This window comes from Talpa europaea (genome assembly GCF_964194135.1).
Source record: "Talpa europaea genome assembly, chromosome: 10".
Classification (NCBI taxonomy): domain Eukaryota; kingdom Metazoa; phylum Chordata; class Mammalia; order Eulipotyphla; family Talpidae; genus Talpa; species Talpa europaea.
The window spans coordinates 107,899,201-107,920,242 of record NC_140077.1 but is presented as its reverse complement, the minus strand read 5'-3'; the positions used below and the strand labels follow the sequence as shown (position 1 = coordinate 107,920,242).

Here is a 21,042-nt window from a genome sequence, read left to right as displayed (position 1 = left end):
TTTATTTTTGTGTGTATATATATATATATTTTAAATCATTGTTCATTTTTAAACCATATTTGCTACCCCCCACCCCCCCAGATGTAGTCCCCATAGAGTTTCCTTCACCAGTGCACCCGTGTACCATCACCTCTTGACTGACGCTTTGACCCTAATGGAGAGGCCACGTTGCTTTGTGCTCAGTGCTGCTGCCGGCTTTGCAGGCCTGGAAAGCAAGGACACTGTGAAGCCGGCCTGTCAGCCTAAGGAATTTTGTTTCCCTTTCACGTTACTTACATTAACATCAGCAGCATTTCCTTGGCAGGAGTCTGGCATGGAAGATAGTCAGTTCTTAGAGTCTGTCCCCTGTGTGGCTCCCAACAAAACACTGAGGAATTTGGTACGTGTTTTGATATGCAGAATGGGTGGCAGAGCTGTTTGGCATTAGCTGTGGCATGTTTGATAATCTAGTTATTTGCGTCCCTACATGCAAAGGAATGTGAGCGGCTAAGTGCAATTTACCTATTTGAGAAAAGTTCTAGAAGCCACTGTAGTTTGTGAAGGGGCCTGTGTGTTTCAAATTTCATAATGAGACAGGTTCATTTCTTTGGGTTGGGTTTTTATGTTCAAGCCTAGAATGACAGAACATGGGACATTTCAAGTATCCCCGTTTGTGCTTTGACTGGTGGCAGGGGAAGTTGTGAGAGTGCGTGGTTCCATCCTCGTTACCAGGCTGATAACTGAAGAGCAGAAGTGGACCCACCAGAGAAGCGAGATGCGCTATTCCGTCCCTCCAGGGGCTCGTGTGTGTCTCCTAGTCCACGGTCTCTGATGATGGGGTGAGAAGCTACTTCCTTGTTTGAAGATCTTCGTGGGCGAACAGTGGCAGTTAGTGCCAGTGTCTGGAGGTTCTCCAGACCCAGATTGACAGTGAGGTTGGGTCTGTCCACGTGGTGTCCTATGTCTTGATGAGCAGATATCAAATCTGGCTCCATTTCTCCTTACCCCAGGAAAGCTCGCATGGCCTGTGTTTTGTCGTCCATCAGTCTGTAGATACATGGCTTAAAAATTCCAACCTGGGAGACTCTATGAAAAGTGCAGGTCACATGACTTCTTTTTAGTTAGCTGTCTTTCTGTGCATGCTCGGGAGTGGTGTCACCCATATACACAGCCTTGAAGGTATTTCAAGAGAGCAGTGAAAATAGGTAGGGGTGGGTGGTGATATGGAACACGCCTATGTGAATTTTCTGCTCAGTTAGCGTTCTTCATTTGAGTCTTTCTGGATAGAAATTGTTACTTTATTTTTTTAATGTCAATGTAAGAATCTTTGGCTTTCATTCCTTGTGAGCTATCATATAATGACTGGAATAAAAAAGAAAATTACTCCTACTATTTTAGCTTCTTACTGAAAACAGCTCTCATTTTTGACATTGCTTGCTTCACTTTTTTGTCCATATTTATTTTTTGTGTGAGTATGTGGATCAGCAGTTTTGGACTATATTTTAGTTTTTTCAGCTTTTCAAGTTGCTTGATGTAAAATTGCATGTTGACGCAGCCTGTTAATATTCATTGCTCTGAGATAAGGAACCATAGGCATGAGGAGTCACTGAGCAGCTGTTTTGCTTAGGAATAGGGTTGGGTTTGTCCCAGGACAGGGCCTGGGCTGTGGACAGTGGCTCTGGAGTAAAATCCAACCTGTGGTAGTAGCTGTACACCTTGGGACAAATTATTTTACATTCCTGAGCTTTAAACTCTCACTGTAACATGGAGATTACTTTATATCTCTCTCGAGTGTTAACCAAATGCCCAGTGACTTTAAGGCAAATATTAGCCTGTTTTAAAAGTTAGATTTTTTTTCTCCATAGTTAACTGGCTCTTGAACAACACTGGGCTTGGGGTACCAACCCTGTATGGTCAGATATCCACATGTAACTTTTCACTCTCTCCCCATTCCCAACCTTAACTAACTGTGGTCTTGGTATCTTTGGAGATTGGTTTCAGAACCCTTGAAAATATCAAAATTAGGGACTTGAGCACAAGTCCCTAAGTCAGCACTGTATTCTCAGGTCCTGTAGCCACAGATTCAACCAACCTCAGCCAAGCAATGGTTGAATCCATGAATGCGAGAAGCCACAGGCAGGAAAAATAATCCATGTATAAGGGGACCCTTGCAGTTCAATCCCATGTTCAAGGATCAGCTGTATTTTCATCTCCAGTCAAACATGGCGAGGACTTCTGTGGGCCTTTTGCAGAGCAAATTCTAACATTTAAGTGTGGACTGTAGTTACCTCCTTGCTGCTGTTGGTGCTGAACGTTCTGTGAATCTTCTGGGTTTCTCTGGGTTTAGTTTGACCCTGGGGAAGGCTATCTGGTTAGCCGACTTTGAGCATATGAGATCCTGTGTTTGAGACCTTGGCCTCCAGCCAGAGATCACCAAGCCCTGGGGATGCTATCAGGTGTTTGTGTTCCTGAGCTTTTTAATTGAGCAAGTCCTGACCTGAGTGGGCATTAAGAGGAAAAAAATGCTGTAAGCAATAATGTGAAATAGTCAGATCTGAGGAAGAAGAGGGTGGAGGAGCGAATCAACATCCCTCCAGCACCTGCTCTGTGCTGAGAGTGGCACAGAGGACAGAAGCAGCCCAAAGAGGGCACCAGATTCAAGATGAAAGGCACCTTGGCCAAAGAGCTATGGAGTCTCTTCACACATTAAGCGGAGGAGAGCACCACGACTCTTTGTCTTAAGAGGAATAGATTTTCTTTAAGCCTAGACTCCAAACAAGGACCCAGGTAATCTCCCATCTTTCTTTCTAGGTCTTTCAGCAGCCCAGCGGAAGTTTGCTCATTCACTCAGAGACTTTAAATTCGAGTTTATCGGAGATGCGGAGACGGACGACGAGCGCTGCATAGGTATGGAAATGAGAGATTTTTGTTTGCTTCCCTTGGCTTGGACCACTGAGTCATCATTGCTTTCTCTTTACAGATGCTTCCTTACGTGAATTTTCAAATTTTTTGAAGAATCTGGAAGAACAGAGGGAAATTATGGTGAGTTGTGGGATATAAAGTCCAACGTTCAGTGGGAGAAAGTCTGGGTTTAGAAACTGCTTCGGTGGAAGACTTGATGTCTTTATGGATCAAGGAACGCAGAGGTCTTGGGAAGAGACCAAGAAGAGTTTTTCAGAACCCCGATTTCTAGTCCCACAATGGTACTGGCTGTGGTAAGATCTCAGACGTGTTGCTGCACCTCTAGACCAAGCTTCTGTTGCTTTGTCTGCAAAATAGTGGGTTGCACTGTATCAGTGCTTTCTAGACTTTTGTTAGCTGTCAAGCATTTTCATTTAAATTGGGTCTCATGCAACCTATAGGTCAGGACGATAAGAACAAAAAAGCTGAGAGGCCAAGGGGGTCTTTCTAAGGGTGGCATTGGACCCTGACTCATATATATTCTGTCAGTTTCTGGGCTGCGTGGGAGGGAGAGGACGTGAGCCTGGAGTCCAGGAAGCCCCACTTTGCCTGGAGATTCGGAATCATAATCACAGTAATGCAGTTGCCCTCCTGGGGGCTGTCCACATGCCGGGTGCATGGGGCAGATGATTTTATTTAACACGCTCAGCTTTGAGATTTAAGGGTGTTGAAGACTATTTTCTCACCTTTCTTTTTTTGGGGGGCATCATTGGCTATATATTTATTTCTGTTGCTGACCTACTCTTCACCTCTGAATACTTGAGCATGCATCTCATACCACATGTTTGCATAACCACAAAAGCATATATATCACACTTAAGAAAATGAACAATACTTCCCTAATAATACCTAAGACCCAGTCTGCACTCAGATTTTCCCTTTACCCCTTAATATAACTTGAATAGATTTTTTTCTTTTGAAAAAGGAAAATATAATTACAGTCCATACAACACATTTGATTGTGTTTCTTTAGTTTCTTGTATTTGAAAACAGCCTCCCTGACATTGTTTGCAAAGATGCTGTATGTTTGAAGATACAAAGTCACTTGTCTTGTAGGATATATTACATTTTGAATTTTTCTGGACATTTCTTCAGTGTCTTCTTCTAATTTATTTCTCTCTCTTTTTTTAATTTTTAAAATTGTCTTTTTTTTTAAACATTTATCATTTTTTAAAATTTTTCCCACCTTTCTTAACAAGCTTGTATTTCCATTCTCATGACTGGTATATTGCTCCCACTCAACAGTGATTTATTATGCTACTGCCCCTGGATTATGTAAATATTATGCACTCCCTATTCTTAGGTTTTAAAAGAAATGGCAAGCTATTTTTTCTGTTCTGGAGAATGAGTGTGACCTAGAAAGTGGGGTGACGTGTAGGTGCATGAGTGGGTTCAGGTGTGGTGGTAACAACACTGACCATGATAGCTAAGCTGGTTAACCTTTACTCTCCATGCAGTCTGTGCTGTTTGCCTTATATCCTTGTTTCCTTCTCCGCCCTGAGAGGGAGCTTCTGGTACTGCCGCCTGTTAGCACTCCGGGAGATGGCGGCTCAGACCCTTGGCCAGGGGCAGCCGAGAGCCGGAGCTGGTCATGACAGCAGCCGGCACACTGAGTTCCCTGCCTTCATGGCCAGTTTCCTGGATGTCCTGTACGCTCCAGGTGGTAGCTGGCGGGCATTTCTGCTTTGTGGATGTGCTGTCAGGGAAGAGGCAGGATTGTGGTTTAAAAGCGACAGGAACCTGGTTTGTCCTGTCTCCAGGCTCCGTGATAGTTTGTGTATGTTGTAAACACTGCAGAGGGCATGTGGCGGGTATTATGATCTGTTAGGTTTTTCTGACACAAACTGACACGATCCTGCAGCCACTGATTTTTCAACTGTTTAGGAAAGTCTAAATGTGGTGATGGATAAAAATAGCCCTGTGACGTAGCCTTTCTGCCACGCGGAGTGGGCGCCAGCGTGTGGGTGCTCGAAGTGCCTGTTGTTAGCTTATGTTAATAGCATCAACTTTCTTGTTCTCAACCCTCACGGAGAGTTATTTGTACTTCCCTGCGAGCCTGAGGATTCAGCGACTGTCTCTGATCTCCTCTTATGTTCCAATTGCTGTCTGGAATCTGAGCACCCCGAGACAAGCAAAGCGAAGTCCCTGCCCTCACGGAGCTTGCATTCTAGAAAGGGGAGGTAATAATAAACCTATAATCATTATCAGGGAGCAGTAAGTGTTACAATAGGAACTAAAGGAGGGGAGGTAGTCAGGGAGGCACGGGCGGGGTACCATCATATCTGGAGCGGGAGGGAAGGCCCTGTTAGCACAGGACGTGAGGCATCAGCGTGGTATCTGGGCAGGGTGGCACCTGCGTACTGGGTGGCCTGCTGTCTGTCCCGATATTCTGTTACTTTTCATGTTCCTTGAGATGACTCGACTAGGTAAACAAACTGGAATGTGGTCTTTGCTCCAGGCTGCCTGCTGTCCACAGCAAGGTTATCAGTGGCTGGCTTGCTTACTGATTCAGTCTTCAGCTGTGATGGGGGCTGACAGGGCCTGGGGCTCGGGGAGGAGAGAGATGACAGCACTGGGATTCTGGGGTGGAGTAGAAGAAAGAGCAGGGTACCGTCTGCACCAGGCCATGTACCTCAGAGAGGAGCGGGGCATTTGTGGGAACAGCACAGCCTGCTGGACAGGGGGAGACCACGTAAGCCCCAAAGCAGTGGGGCATGACCATGAGCAACCAAGGAATGAAGGGAACGTCTATTTTTTTTTTTCCAGCTTTTTAGTTTGGAAGATTTTGAGTGTGTGTATAAGTAGGGAGAGAAATACTAAACTACTGGCTCAATAGCCAGCTTCAGTAAACATCGCCACATAGCCAGTCTTCTTTCTCCTCTGCCTCCTGCTCCTCCCCATTATCTTGACCTTTGCCATTATTATTTCATCCACACCTCGGTTTATAGCTCTAAAAATGAGGGTTTTTTTTAACCACAGTATCTGTCACACCTACAAACAGGACAAGGGTTCTTTACTATCGTAAAGAATTAGGTTAGATTCAGTTCTGATATTCTTTCACAACCCCCACCTCCGCTGGTTTTGTTTAAGTCTAGATCGAAACACTTCACGCTTGATTGCTCTTTCTCAGTCTCTTGTCATCTATGGGTTTCTCTTCCCTTCTTTCCTTTTCCCTTGAGAATAATTTCTGATCTTTTCTCTTAGCTTTAAAAGACCTTTAAAATAGTACTATATGTGAGATATCACTGAGTTATAATAATAAAAGTGAAAAAGTTGGCCATTAATGCATGTTGGTGATATTTGGATATTTTTTCTATTCACTTATCACTTTCTACCATGAAGAGTGCATGGAATTATGGCTACTTTTGCTTCTTGAAATAACTTTGAGCAATTAGTAAAGAAATCATTGATGCTTTACCAGACACCAGCCTTAAATTAAAAATTTTTTTAAATTTAAGTATCATTGGTTACATAACATTATATAGGTTCCAAGTGTACATCATTATAAATCTGCAGTACTACAGTAACCACTGAAAGTCCCATTTTATTCCACACCATACAGTTGACCTCTTTAATCTGATTTATCCATCTGCTTCTCTTCTGGTAACCACTAATTTGATCTTATAATCTAAAAGTTTGTTTTTGTTTTATTTAGTTCATCCCTCTGCTTTGAAATCAAATATGAGTGAAATTATCCAGAGTTTAGAGTTTATCTTTCTTCTCTGGACTTACTTCACTAGACCTAACACCCTTTGGGGCCATCCATATTGTGGGGAATGCTGGGATTCTGTCTTTTTTTTTTATTAAATAACGAGTATTTCATTTTGTGTATAGACCCCTTTATCCAGTCACCTGTCTGTTGACAGGCTGCTGGGATTGTTTCCAACTCTTGGCTATCGTGAACATGTACACACAGATATCTTTTCAAATTAGTTTTCATATTTTTGAGTAAAAAACCAGAAGTGGGATAACTGTACTATATGGAACGTCTACTTTTAGTCTTGGGGGAGTCTATATTGTTGGCGAGAGAGGCTGTGCCAGTGTGCATTCCCACCAGCATGGTCCAAGGCTTCCCTGCTCTCCACATCCTCTCCAACACTTGCTGCTTTTTTTTTTTTTTGATAACAGCTATTACCATAGAGATGAGGTGATATCTCATTGTTTTGATTTGTGTTTCCTTAGTAGCAAGAGATGGTGAGCACCTTTTCATGTGCCTGTTGGCCATCTGTGTGTTCTCTATGAAGAAGTGTCTCTTCAGATCTTCTGAACATTTTTTAATTGGGTTGTTTTGTTGTTGAGTTGTGTGAGAGCTTTAAGTATTTTGTATCTCAACCTCTTGTTGGATGTATGATTTGCAAGTATCTTCTCCCATCCAGTAGGGTCTGTTTTTGTTTTGTTGACAGTTAGCATTTGAATCAGAAGGGATACCTCCCTGCAAACTGCATGTGTTTATCTTTTTTGACTGCTGAGTAATATTCCATTGTGTATATGTACCACATCTTCTTGATCCAGTCATCTATTTTGGGGCATTTGGGTTGTTTCCATAGCTTAGCTGTTGTAAATAGTGCTGCTATAAACATAGGGGTGCAGGTGCCCTTTGGAATTAATGTTTCTGTGGAGCTAGAAGGGATCATGCTCAGTGAAATAAGTCAGAAAGAAAAAGAAAAATACCAGATGGCCTCACTCATAGCAGGAATTCAGAAAACCTAAATAAGGGACCAGGAAAAAGACTAACTAATACAAAGTAAAAATCAAAACCAACAAGCAACCCTAAAAGAGAGACACACTACAGCAGGGGTGGGTGTGGGGAGAGGAAGGACTAGGGTCAAAATAAGGGGGGGTGCAATTGTATGGGGAATATAACCAAAATGAAAATGCATACATTGTGCAAAAATGAAAAATAATGTAAGAATTATATAAAATAAAATATTAAAAAAATTAATTTGCAAAAAAAAAGCTAAAAAAAAAAAAGAAGGGATACCTCCCTTACAGAGTGCCCAGTGTGGTCCTGGGGAATGGTAGGAAGTGAATTAAAATCCCACGCCTTTACTCATCCTTTGCTGGGCACTTGGTTGCTTTCATAACTGTGCTCCAGTGGACAGTTATAATTTGGGGAAGGCATTTTTGGAGACCCTGTCCTAGAGCTGAGGTGGTGGATGAATTAGAATTTGCCAGGTCAGGAAAGATGGAAGCAAACCCTCGTTGAGTCTAGGAAAGCGGGGCAAGTGTATTTGCTAGTGCCCACTAGCGTCCAGCTCTGTAGCTAGGAATTGGCGGTGGTGGCAGTGGGAAGAGGCCAGCCGGGGAAGTCAGAGCATTTCCCCTCATACACCAAAGTCCAGCTTTTATGAATGGCTGTGCCTCGCCCTTCAAGAGGCCAGTATTGTCCCTTTCCAGATAATGTTTTCAAGTGAGTGGTTTCTGCTGATAAGTTGCCACCCTCGCCTGTGAAAGTGGATACCTCAAGTTGGGGATCTGAGTGTATAGCTTGTGGCCAGAATTGCTCTGCTCACTTCCGGGCATGTTCCCCCAGGAGAGCACTGGGTGGTGTTTGGCTGCCAGATTCCCGAGATGTTCTCTCTGGCATGGCAGGACATAGCGTACTTATCTGGGGTGGGCAGCTGTCCAGGAATTTGAGGGCTTTTAAAATAGTGCTGTCGTGTGGACGGTGTTCTTTTAAAAGCCCTCCCTATTTGTATCTACTTCTCTTTAGTCTTTGTCCTTTGCCTGAAGAGGAATGCTCAATTTCTGAGGGTTCTGGAAAACCAGGGCTGTTGGGGGAGGTCCAGAGCTTGAGGAAAGCTCCAGGGACGAGGGCTGCCAGGAGCGAGAAGGAGGAAGCTGCCCATGGAGTGCACAGGGCCTCCCTTCCCATCCTCGGGGGCTGGCTGGGCTGCCAGGCACGAGGTGGCATCTGGTCTACCAGCAGCGTGTCCTTCCCTGTGTGAGCGGGGTGACCCTGGGCTCACAGACTCTGGAGGCTTTTCCACCTTTGTTCATTTTGTGTTGTTTTCACCAGTGCAGATTGTGCACTCATGAAAACTTGGGGCCGGGAATCACTTGCTGGTGAGCTGTGCCCCCAGAAACAAGGCACTGGCTTCCAACTACTGATGGCTTTTTTAAGTTTAGATGGTTCCAGGCTAGACAAGGTTCCACTCAACCCTTGTCTGGTGTGCTTCACTGAACCTCTTTCTCAAGTATCTCACAGGCCATGTGGTTGAGTGGTTTCTTAGAGCTTTAGGGGTTCTGGACACAAATTTTTGTTTCTTCCAAAAGTATGATAACCTGTGTTGGTTAAAATGAGCTAAAGCTCTTGCATCATGGGAGAAAGTTCACCGTAATGTTTCTTTAGTACACCCGAGAACAGTGGTCCTGGAGGTCCTGGTCTAGCAGCAGCAGCAGCAGCAGCAGCTGCCACCCTGGGAACTGCAATATGCTGAGAAATGCAGACTCTTAGGCCCCACCCCAGACCTGCTGAATCCCAAACTCTTGGAGGGAGGTGAGAAGGGGGCCTGTTTCAGTAAGCCCTCTACAATAACTTTAGTAAATTTTTGTGAAGCTTGCTTAAATCAGAACCACTGGCTTGGGTGCCATGAAATGGGCTGGCATTCATGTCTTTGAAAAAGCTAACTTTTCTGAAAGTTGTATGCACTGTGGTTTTTGATGACTTGATGTCTACTAGGAAGTTAAAATAGTCCCTAAAAATCTACACTTTTACCTCTTATTTCCAGAAGATTTTGGACTACAGCTCATTTATTTTAACAGAACAGGTTTCTGCTTTAGGGAATTTTAGTGTTACTCGTGCTCAGCATAGCTTGTCAATTCCTATAAAATTCCTATAATGTGATCAGGCATTATTCTATTGGAAATATTGTACCTTTAGTTTCATCTTGTTGTAATTGGAATATTGTGTATGACATATCAGGCCTGTTTTAATTGGTTATTTTACAGATAAAGTGACATGTTCTTATGTGGAATTTTGTTGGCAGGCACATTCAGAATGTGAAAAAAATCCATCTTGAACTTATTTTCAAAAGTATCTGTCAGTTTAAAAGTTGTCAGTGACCTAAATTTCTGAAGAATTTTTCTCCTTGGAACAGACCTTTAGAATTGACAACTCTCCACTGCTCATACAATTCCTGTTTTTTTCTTTTTTTTCTTTAAAGATTTATTTGTGCATACATGAACTGGGGTACAGGCCAGAGGTATGGGGGTTAAGAGGATTCACCAGAGACAGAATGGGGAGCAGAACAGGCAGATTGATTGAAATACACTGCTGAGGGGAGCAGTGGGTGAGTCAGGAGAGGTCTGCTGCACCATGTGGGTAGCTCCCTGGCTGGGGATCAAACTCGTGCTGCAGTGGCTGTGGAGAGCTTCATAGGTTGCATCTTAACCCCTTACGCCAACAGGGAGGCCCTGTTTTTTTTCCTTGTGAACCCATTTTAATTCAGTTAGATGTGGAGGTCACTGGGAACCCTGTTTCTCAAGAATGCACCTTTTGAGAGTTCTGCTTTTATTGACCACAGCCCCTGAAGGTTAGAGTCAGGGTGAACTCAAATCAAAACTCTGGAATGAGGGGGAGGGTAGAGCCCGGCTCCTTCGTGAGCAACTTTAACTCATGACTCTCTGTTGGTGACTCATTGTCATTTGTGCTCTCACAGCCTGGCTGCTGTCAGAATCCACTTCTCTGTTGAAACTTATGATTCCTATATGTCCTTAGACTTACTCTCTCTTTGTGAGGCATCAGCTGCTTTTCGATAAAGTAGTTCATGCTGACATGAAAGAGCATAGAGCAGACATGAACTCTACACACACACACACACACACACACACACACACTCCCCCCCCACCCCCCACTCGTTTTATTGTCTAATCCAGAGATGTGGTTCTATCAGTGGGAACTAGTTCAGCTGAATCCATAGTTATGGGAGGAAAATATTTTCATTCTGAACATGTCACGAAGTTCCCATCGGCCTCAGCTCCTAAACCAAAGAACTGAGGGAACTTTGGAAAACTTACCTTGAACACCTTCATTAAAAAAAAAAGGAGGTGGTACACATGCAATTTGCAGCAACATGGATGGCGCTGGAAGGGATCATGCTCAGCAAAATAAGCCAGAAAGAAAAAGAAAAATACCGGATGGTCTCACTCATAGCAGGAATCTAGAAAACTTAAATAAGGGACCAGGAAAATGAATAACTATAAGAAAGTGAAAATCAAAATCAACAAACAACTATGAACCAGAGACACTTTTTGGGGGGTGGGGGGTGGGAGGGGAGGGATTGGGGTCAGAATGGGGGGGTTGCAATTGTATGGGGAATATAAAAATAAAATTTATTATTAAAAAAAAAAAAAAAGGTGGCCTCCCCTGGTGGCACTGCGGGTTGAGAGCAGCACTGTGACGCTGTCCCCAGCCTCTGCAGCACCAGTTCGATTCCCAGCTAGCCAGGGAGAAACCCACATGGCATGGGAGACCTCACCTGTCTCTCCCGCTGCTCCCCTCAGCAGTGTATTTCAGTCAATCTGCCTGTTCTGTTCTCTGCTCTGTCTTTGGTGAGTCCTCTCATTCACTTGTCCCCCACACCTCTGGCCTGTACCCCAGTTCTTGTATGCATAAATAAATAAATCTTTTAAAAAAATTAAAAAAGGAGGGGACTGGAGCGGAGTGAGATTTTCCTAGCTCTCTCCTGGCCCCCAAGGCCATCATTCCTTGCCTTTAGCTCCGTGTAAGACTTAGCACCCATCCCTCTACCTCCGAATGTGGCTGAAATGGATGCTGGTTTCTCCTGGCCTATATGGAGAGGGAGCCCCTCCATGTTTCTGTCAGTGAGCCTCCGATAAATCACAGAAGTTCAAATCCTGTTTAAAATCTGCCATTGACCTTCTGGTGAGGTCAAGGAGGATCCAGGATCAGTACTAAAGAGTATGTGTCACCACCAGGGAAGAAAATCCTGGATACCACAGTGGAGCACCCCTGAAAAATAATGCCTCTCCAGTCTTCTTGGAGACAGAGGAGAACACATGTGGGGGAACCATCTGTGAGTCACCGAGATAAGTGACTCAGAGGAGTCAGACTCTGAAGAAGTTTTAGAAATACCTTAAATATATTTTGCTTACTATCTTTTGATAACTTTGTAAAAGGGATACATGATAAAACAGTATCTAGATCTCAAAAGAACCTTTTCAATAAATATATAAAAAAATCTAAGTATAAAGATATTAAATCAGGATTTCATTAGCAGCATTTTTTTCCTTAATACTTTATAAACTAATAGCTTCCTACTGTTAGTGGCCTGTTGGGTTGAATGAAATGCAGGAGTAAAATGGTGGTGGGGTTATTCGAGGTCCAGGGAACCCCAGTGGCAGCCAGGACGCCCTTCCAAGGTCTCCATCTGCAGGGAGAGCCTGTGGTGCCTCGGCCAGCTTCCCCCAGAACCGCACTGCTGTGGCACCATCCACCAGCCCTGCCTGCTCGGTCTCCTTCCCCTTAGTAGCGGATGATGAACTGTGTCATCGGTAGAAGGAGACTGATTCCCACTGTCTATGATGTTTTTGGTGCACTGAAAGGTGACATTGTTTTCTCATGAGAAGTATTTGCATAGCTTGTCTGTCATTTTAGGGGTGCACTTGTGTATCTGCTGTAGGAGAGGATGTCTAATTCATTAATTAGTTGATGAAATATGTGCTTGTATTTTAAAATTGTTAGGGATAGTTTTCCCACTGATTTCACGAAAACAGCAACAGCAGCAACAACAACTCTAACTTGACATCTCTGGCATGGAGCTGTTTATCATGGACACATTGTCATTTTGCCAGCACAGCTTCCCAGAGCACCTCATGACTACAGCTGAGTTCTTTGAGACATGGCACCTCTTAAAATCTCTTTCTGAGCCTTTCTCAGGGAATTTTATCTGAACCCTACGTACCCATTAGCAGCACATCTGGACAGTGTCTTTGAAAATTGTATCCTGGTGTTATTTTCCTGATTTTCTTTCTGTAACCCCTTACATTGTTCCTTTGAACCCCTTACCTTGTTTCCTTTATGAAAACAGTAGCTTCTCCATAATGACAAGTAAATCTTTTCCATTTCTTAGCTTCCCCTTGTTTTTGTAATCTGACCCATTTGTGATCTCTAGGCATCTGAAACTAGGTGTGGTGGGGGCTGTTCCAAGCTAAGATTCCTCAAACTATGCTTTATTGATCAAAATAATGGAGCATGTACTCCTTAAGGAGATACTATATGAATTCTTGTATGGACAACACCCTTCCTTTAAAAAAAAATTTATGCATACAAGAATGAGGTACAGGCCAGAGGTGCTGGTGGTAAGAGGATTCACCAGAGACAGAGCAGGGAACAGAACAGGCAGACCGATGAAATACACTGCTGAGGGGAGCAGCGGGTGAGACAGGAGAGGTCTGCGCGCCATGTGGGACCCTCCTCCAGTGGCCGGGGAGCAACCAGGGATTGAACCAGTGCTGCAGAGGCTGCGGGCAGCTTCGCAACCCAGCGCTCAACCGCTGAGCCACCCGAGAGGCCCTTTTTTTTTTTTTTTTTTTTTTTGAGTAATATTTTTTGGGAAGAATATTCCTTATGTTTAAATTTTGAGAGTTCCTTGGCACCTTTTCCTGCAGTTCTGTTTCAAGGAAAAACAAGGACTTTGTCCTTGCTGTCCAGTTTCTTTGCTGTTATTCTTGACATTGGAATTGGAGAGGAGTTTTCCCTTTGGTCTAGTAAAATGAGAAGTATCTGCAAGGTCATGGGAGAATACAGTGGACACTCTCCTTTGCTCTCAGATTATACATTCCTCTAGGGTCAAGAGCACTGGGCCAGGCTTAAAATAACGAGGCAGGGGACCAGACATAATTCCTTGTGTTTCATTAGACTCAGTTGAGCCTGGTTCGTACTGAGTGGCTAGAAAGGCAGTGATCTAGTACTTACAGCGACTTACTATTCTGCCTAGACCAAGACTAAAGCTGTTATTAAATGTATCATGGGGTGTACTTTTGTCTTTTTATGGAGAGTATGGGTTCCCAGCACTAAGCCCCGTTTTCTTTCAGGACTGCCAACATCAAAATTTCGTCTTTGTTCTTAGATGTGAGGGAAGTTTAGAGTTCTCTGTCCCTCTCCCCAATCCTAGTATCTCCCCCAGCCCCAGTACCCCTCCCCCCCCACCCCCAGACACAGTGCAGTGTGATTCTTGGCTCGCCAGTTGTCACTGTCCACAGTTATCAGCTCTAGCTTGAACTAGAGGTAACTAATAAGCTCATCCTACTGCTGCTTTACTTTTTGTTTTACATTAAATTTAAAAAAAGTCCTTTTATTTTTAGACATTGAAGTTCTTACATCGAAATGTCTAATGAAAAAGGATTTCACTTGTAACTAAGTATAGGAAAAGTTCTAATCTTCCAGGCTATTACCTCATTTCTTTTACTTTGAACCAGGAGATTCTGATGCATTCTGTGGCTTGTGCTCATGGCATTAGGAAGCAACTTGGAAACGGAGTTTGCTTTTCTGCTTCTCCCAACTTATGTGGACTCTCTGAATTAGAGATGGATAGGTCTCCTAGGCCAACTTCCTCTCAATGCAGGAATCCATAGTAGAGGCTCTCTGGACACTGGTGATTGAGCTTTATTTTTTATGTGGTAGGAGCTAGATCCAGGTCTCTGCCTTCTCCGGTGCACTGTAGGTGCTGCTGAGTTCCTCTTGACAGGGGACCCAAATCTAGTGCACTAGTTCCTTCCCATTAGACCTGGGTTTGCCCTCTTTAAGCAAATCAAAGTGAATTTTTCCTTGTCGTATAGGGAAAAAAATACATTTTTAAGGCCATGTGGCTAATACATGCAGATATGTAAAGATATCTTTAAATTTAAAGATATCCTGATTCTATTTAAAGATATTTAATTTAAATAGATTCTATTTAAAGATATCCTGATTCTATTAAGCACCCTCCCCGCCCCCCTTAAGCCTAGTTTACCTAACATGTTATGGCATTCTGATCACATTCCTTCTTTACCCCACTTGGAAAACGCCGCTCTTAAAATGTAGTAATGATGCTATTGAGATAGGTTCTGGCTTGTGGAACACAGTTGAATGATGACCTTGTTTGGATTGGGACAGTATAAGTAACCTGGGTATGTGTTGGTTGGGGTGCTTTGTGACCTCTTTGGCTCATGCTCAGCTTTCAGATAACTCAAATTCTGGTGGCTAAATCCCCTGTTAAAGCTTGCTATTAAATTCACAAAGAGTGGTGTTAACGTACCTTTTTCACGTGAGCAATTGCTTGCAGCACTGAACTCTGGCAGGAAGCTTGTCCCAGACAAGTTGTCCCACCCGCCTTTAAATCTCTCTTTTCAGCTTAAGGGCTACTTGATCTGTGATTCTCCTGTGTAGCATTCAACCTTTCCTCCCAACTTTTGTTCCCCTGCAAAAGACTATCTTATGCCCAGTATGGTGTCCGGGACTGAAGCTGTGTCTCTGTTTTGTAAATAAGATTTTGTTGGAACTCAACAACGTTCATTCTTCCTCTGCTGTGTGTGACTGCTCTTGTGTCCTGGGGCAGAATTGAGTAGTTGTAACAGAAGCAATGTGATTGCAAAGCCTAACTTGCTACCTAGCATTTTATAGAAATAGATTCTAAGGTGACATCAACCAACATGTTTTATGTTGACGTAGTGCATTTTATTTCTAAGCAGGACTCTCCAAAACCCTTTCCAAGACTCATTAGCAAAAGCTTTTTTTGTAACTCCTTTTTGTGCCTGGCTCAAGTATTTTATGGGAAGAAGTGTGGTGTTATATTCTTCCAAGTGTCTTTGTAAAATCACATTCTATACATGCTTTCTATCGCTTTGAATGATTGATTTCTCAAGTGCTAGCATTTGAACACTTAATATGATTACTTCAGCTGTCTATTTCACAGTGGGAAATTGTTATCACTAGAATTGCCTTTCTAGCTTTTGGGATAGTCTTAGATTTGATATCATTTGTCTCTGAGGAAGAAGATCATGGTTTGGCATGATTCAAACATCAGTGATGCTTATTACTAACAAATACTATATAACACTTCTGTGGAATTATAAAAGGAACTGAGATCACATGGAGTCCCCCCAAAAGAAAAACTATCCATGTTGCTCATTCAACAGTGCCTTACTGGAGCAGATAGTATCAGCTTCATCATTTTGTTCTTAAGAAGACTAAGATTCAGTTCAGAAGTTGCAACATCAGGCTTTTCTTGAAGAAGAAAAATGATAATGAATTTTAAGTTTCAAATTTCTTAATTAAAAGATTTTTTTAAATGAAAGATTGGATATAATCGTATCTACCACAACTCAACTGCTTGTTCTGGAAAATTGCTTATTGACCTGTAAACACTAAGGCAGAACCCCCTTATATTTTTCCTATATTAGTGTCAGTCTGTGGAAGTCAGCTGGATATTGCATTGGATTTAATGACAAATATAGTCTACCCTTGGAAAATTTGGGTGTGAATTATGAAGGTCCATTCATATGCAGATTTTTATTTATTAGCAAATTCTAAATTCGTGTATTCAATCACTGAACTATTGTTAGTTGAATTTGAGGATCTGGGACCCGCTGCTCCTTTTTATGACCTCTGCGGGTCGACTCCCCTAACCACCTGGGTGACTGCAGTTGCTCTTGTGTATTCTTTGGGGCCTGGTCCTTTTTTGAAGGGCAGTGCTTTCCCCAGAGTATGGAGTTTTAGGGTGCGTATTAGAAAAGGCCTCCCTATATCCATGTTAGCGGGGTCTCTATCTAGCATTTACCGAGCATTTCCTAGGTCCCGTCCTGAGGGTGAGTGCTACTCATCCCATCTCTTCAGCCGGCCTTCTCAGCTGCTTTAGTGCCAGTGACTTCTCCATAGTGTGCTCTCCTGAGGCTGCTGTTGCCCCTCTCCTCATGAGCCCTTTCCTGTCACTTTTGACCTTTGCCTGGAGAACTCCTGGGCCCTGATGGAGGTTCAGCTCTGCCTTACCCCCTTCAGAAATTCTCTTACCCAGATGGCTGCCACCTCTGGGTGGCTCCCCAGTGCTGCCCCTGATTGTCCTATTACTCTGATGTGTTGGCATCTCTTGGAAATACTCTCAGGGAGACACACCCCACTGCTCCCTCATCCCTGGTTGCTAGAGAAAACCTCCCGTCAAGGCAGATGCCTATCTTCATAAATTGCTCCCCATCTCAAAGGGCCTGTGGCCCTGCCGTGGGTGTGTTCTGCCCGCTGACTGCAATGGTTCTTTCATTGTCTATATTTGACCCTCTTCCCTGGCATTTGCCAGCCTCCACGGAAGCTGTATTACATGTAGGTTAATCCAGGACCTCCAAGAAGCCTGGATCCACACAGGGGAGCTTGGGCAGTGACACTGGTTCCCACCGGATGTGGCTTAAATTATCTGAGACGTGTATGTCAATTTGTGTCACTTCTAGAATGTGTGCTAGAACCTCTCACAACTGCTTTCTCAAAAGGACCAGGGACGGCATGTAGTTTTGGGTAGTTGGGATTCCTGGACTGTCCTGCTTGGTCCTTCCTCTTTTTTGGCTTGTCCTCGTTGTCGGTCACCTGGTCGACCCCGAGAGAGGATAAAATCAACATGTTGAAGATGATCCTTTTTCCTTGATTTGCTCTTAATTCTTTCTTCTTATCGCTGTTGCCTCAGCCATTACACACCCAAGCAGCAGGTTGTCGGGTGGGAGTGAGGACCACCCCGTTGCTGGCCAGGGGTGGTGAATTCAAACTCTGTGCACCTGCTTTTGGGTGTAAGCACTTGGTTCAGGACCCCCTGTGTCACCGTCTCTGTGGGAGAAGCCCTTATGGAATCAACGCTGCAAAAGAACCTTTGGTTACATTTAGAATCGTTTTCTAGTCCAAGTCATTGATTTTTATAGTTTTAAGTTTGGATTTCTGGGGACTTTTTTGTAAAAAGTCAGACTGCACGTGATTGTGAGGTGTTTTGAGGTTTCCTTTCCCATTCTGGACATTTCTTGTCTCTTGGAAGTGGAATGTGAGAAAACCCTTGGATGGAGCAGCAGCACACGGTGGTAAAGGCTTTCTCCTGAGGTCACGACCCCCTCCCCCGCATTTTTTCTTAGCATTTTCTGCACTGCTGGTTGTATATCCTGCTGTGAAACAACCCCCGCCCCCACCCCCAAGCAGCCCTGAAGAATGAACGGGGTACTTGGTGTGTGCTTGGCATGTGCTTAGAGTGTGCGTGGCCCATCGTGTCCACCAACCCTTAAGCACTGTTGGCCAGCATGGCCACTCGGCGACTCAGTGAGCTTGGCGGACAGACCTCAGATCCCTCGGAGGAATTTTCAGTCGGGAAGGGCAGACGTACTGTATTTCCTAACCAGATCGAGTTTGAACAGTCTTCTGGCAGGCCTCGTCCTTCACATAATGTAGTCTGATTATCCATCATGGAATGCAATTGACTTTTAAATTTGTGAGGAGGGGGTGGAAGAAAAAAACTCTCCAACAGAAGGTTCTGTTCATGCCCCCGATCACCCTTTGTTTGCAGACCGCTCTGGCTACTTCCCTGCAGGAGCTGGGTTGGGACCGTGTGGCCCATTTCACTGGTGCTTTGCCTCACACCCTCATCCCTAAAAATATTTATGGACAGCTAGTGTGTTAATAAATTCCAAGTGATTTAATGGTTGCATTGGCAGAGGGAAACAAAGCTGTTAAATCTGTGGTTCGTTTTAGTCCTGGGTGGGGTGGAAGGGGGAAATAAAATACTAATTTTTTCCTTTTTGGAAACCTAACACCATGCTCTTTTGTTATCACTCTTATTCTCCAGGCACTGAGTGTCACCGAAACCCTGATTAAACCCTTGGAGAAATTCAGAAAAGAGCAACTCGGAGCTGTGAAGGTTGGTGTCTCATTTGAGTGCACTTGTAAACAGAACGTGCAGCCGCCTCTGCCGCTTCTGCGTGCACGTGATTCCCATTTGGCAGCTCGAAGGAGATGCCAGAGTGAACCATCTGTTGTTTTATGTTTTCAGTGGGCTTTTTCCTCTTTGGGGGATGTGCCATTGAAAACAAAACACAAACACCTGGGCAGCGTGGTAAACCCTCCAGTAATGGTCTTTGGCTGCTCCTAACCAGTCGAGTTTGAACAGTCTTCTTAACCAAACAACACATTGACTCAGAGTCCAAGCCCTTCATCTCTGCGGGGAGTGCAGGTCCTGCCTTGCACGCCTCGGCTTTGTGGGCTTGTGGGGCAGGTACGAGGGTTTAAGATTAGAAATGATGCTGCCTCATGATGCCACTGAAAGGAGGAAGAGAGGATGAGATTATCGGGCTGTCATTTCCTGCAGAGAGATAAAGATACTGAGCTTTCGTCCCATGCCAGTATTGTATCGGGAGCTGGGGATTCCCAGAGGAGAGAACCCCAGTCTGCACTCCTGGATCTGGGATTCAGCCAGGACTTCCGGGAACAGTGTAGTCAGCGCTGCCACAGGGAGCCTGGGATATATTTAGCATTTTCCAAAGTTTGCAAACTGAGCTTTGAAATGGTCCCAGAGAAATAATTTCCACCCACTTTTCCTGCATTTTGTGTATGTTCTCAAGGAATGAAGCAGCTTTCATGTGGTGGGGACTTGGCCCAAAGGGAAGAGAATAGTGTCAGTTTTAAAGGAAAGAGCATTTAGATTTGCGGTTTTCTCCGCACATGGTTGGGGATTTGATGTCTTTTTCTTTATTTTCCTAAACACACTATTAAAATCCTCTTGTGCAAAAACCCACTGTGGCCTGGAAGGCTGTAGGGACCCAGGTGGACCGTGAAGGAGCCAGTGGGGTAGTTGCTAGTTTGGGGATCCGTTCTCCTTTAAGGAGCTTGTTAGCTTATTACACATTTCTTTGCAGCATAATATTTCACAGTTTTTAGGAGGGCTGTGCTTTGAGGGGATGCCACATGGGGTGCCATGTACTCCAAGTCCCTTTCTCGGGATTGCTCGCTGAGCTGCAAGAAGCTCTGGCTTCGCAGCACCACGTTGGATTTCTGGTTTCACATCCGTGACCTGGAGCATGTCTTTGTCTTTAGTGCCTTGCCCATAAAATGGAGGACTTGGGGCTTGGCCCTCTTCTGGTTTTATGATTCTGTTTGCTGTGATCTTGTCTCCTCAAGCTGATTAAAGTTTGAACATCTTGGTTCTTTTAACATTTCATTGCTAGAAAACAAAGTCTACTTGTTTATTTTAAATTGGATGATGGTGGGTAAAGACTTTTAACATGGAAGGGAAAAATCAGGTGACTTAAGTATATTTTCTTCTTATTTATCATCTCTTCTACCGGGTTTTTACAAATTTCTCATCCTGATTCTCCCCTGCTCCCCATACCTGCAAACTTTTGATATTGTATCTGTTCAGAGTATATCCTGTGAAGTAACTGGCAAATAAGTTGCCACATTAAAAGTCAATATTATTTTCATAATTTTAGTATGTGCCTTGGCCAGATTCTATCCTGACGACCCATTTCTTCACTTCACCTCTGTACTTCTGGCTTCAAGTCTTATGAAGGATTTCTCTGATACTCTTTTTTTAAAATTTATTTTTATTTTTATTTTTTATTTTATTTTTTTAAAGATTTATTTATACAAGCACTGGGTACAGTCGGGAGGGTGAGAGAATTCACCAGAGCCAGAGCGGGGAGCAGAGCAGGCAGAAGGACCGAAGGACACTGCTGAGGGGAGCAGCGGGTGGCAGGAGAGGTCTGCGCGCCATGTGGGACCCTCCTCCAGTGGCCGGGGAGCAGCCGGGGATCGAACTGGTGCTGCAGAGGCTGCGGGCAGCTTCACAACCCAGTGCTCAACCGCTGCGCCACCGGGAAGGCCCTCTCTGATATTCTTGCTCAGGTAGTATTTATGTTGGCTGTCTCACCTGCTGATGTTACCTTTGAGGAGGCCAGTGGTAGTGGGTCACAGGAAGAAGCCTTTTTTATTTTTCAACTCACAGTTTTGTCTGTTATAATAAACAGTAGATCGGGGTGGTTTGCTAGGCTATAAAGTAATATACAGACATCTCTGTCTTTCATTAGGTTGTTAAATCTTTAAAAGACGAGGCTTCCTTTCTTCATTTTCTACAGTCTCCCATCCTC

The 21,042-nt window shown here is 44.0% G+C and overlaps 1 protein-coding gene across 1 annotated transcript in view; it reads left to right on the top strand.

Moving 5' to 3' along the window:
* ARHGAP10 (Rho GTPase activating protein 10) overlaps positions 1-21,042 on the top strand; it is a gene marked incomplete at both ends in the record, with an annotated part of 223,928 nt that overhangs the window by 57,602 nt on the left and 145,284 nt on the right. Inside the window, 3 exons of the mRNA XM_084245750.1 lie at positions 2,791-2,886; positions 2,960-3,021; positions 18,747-18,818. Coding sequence (XP_084101876.1) covers positions 2,791-2,886; positions 2,960-3,021; positions 18,747-18,818 — 230 coding nt within the window. The remainder of the gene's footprint in view (positions 1-2,790; positions 2,887-2,959; positions 3,022-18,746; positions 18,819-21,042) is intronic.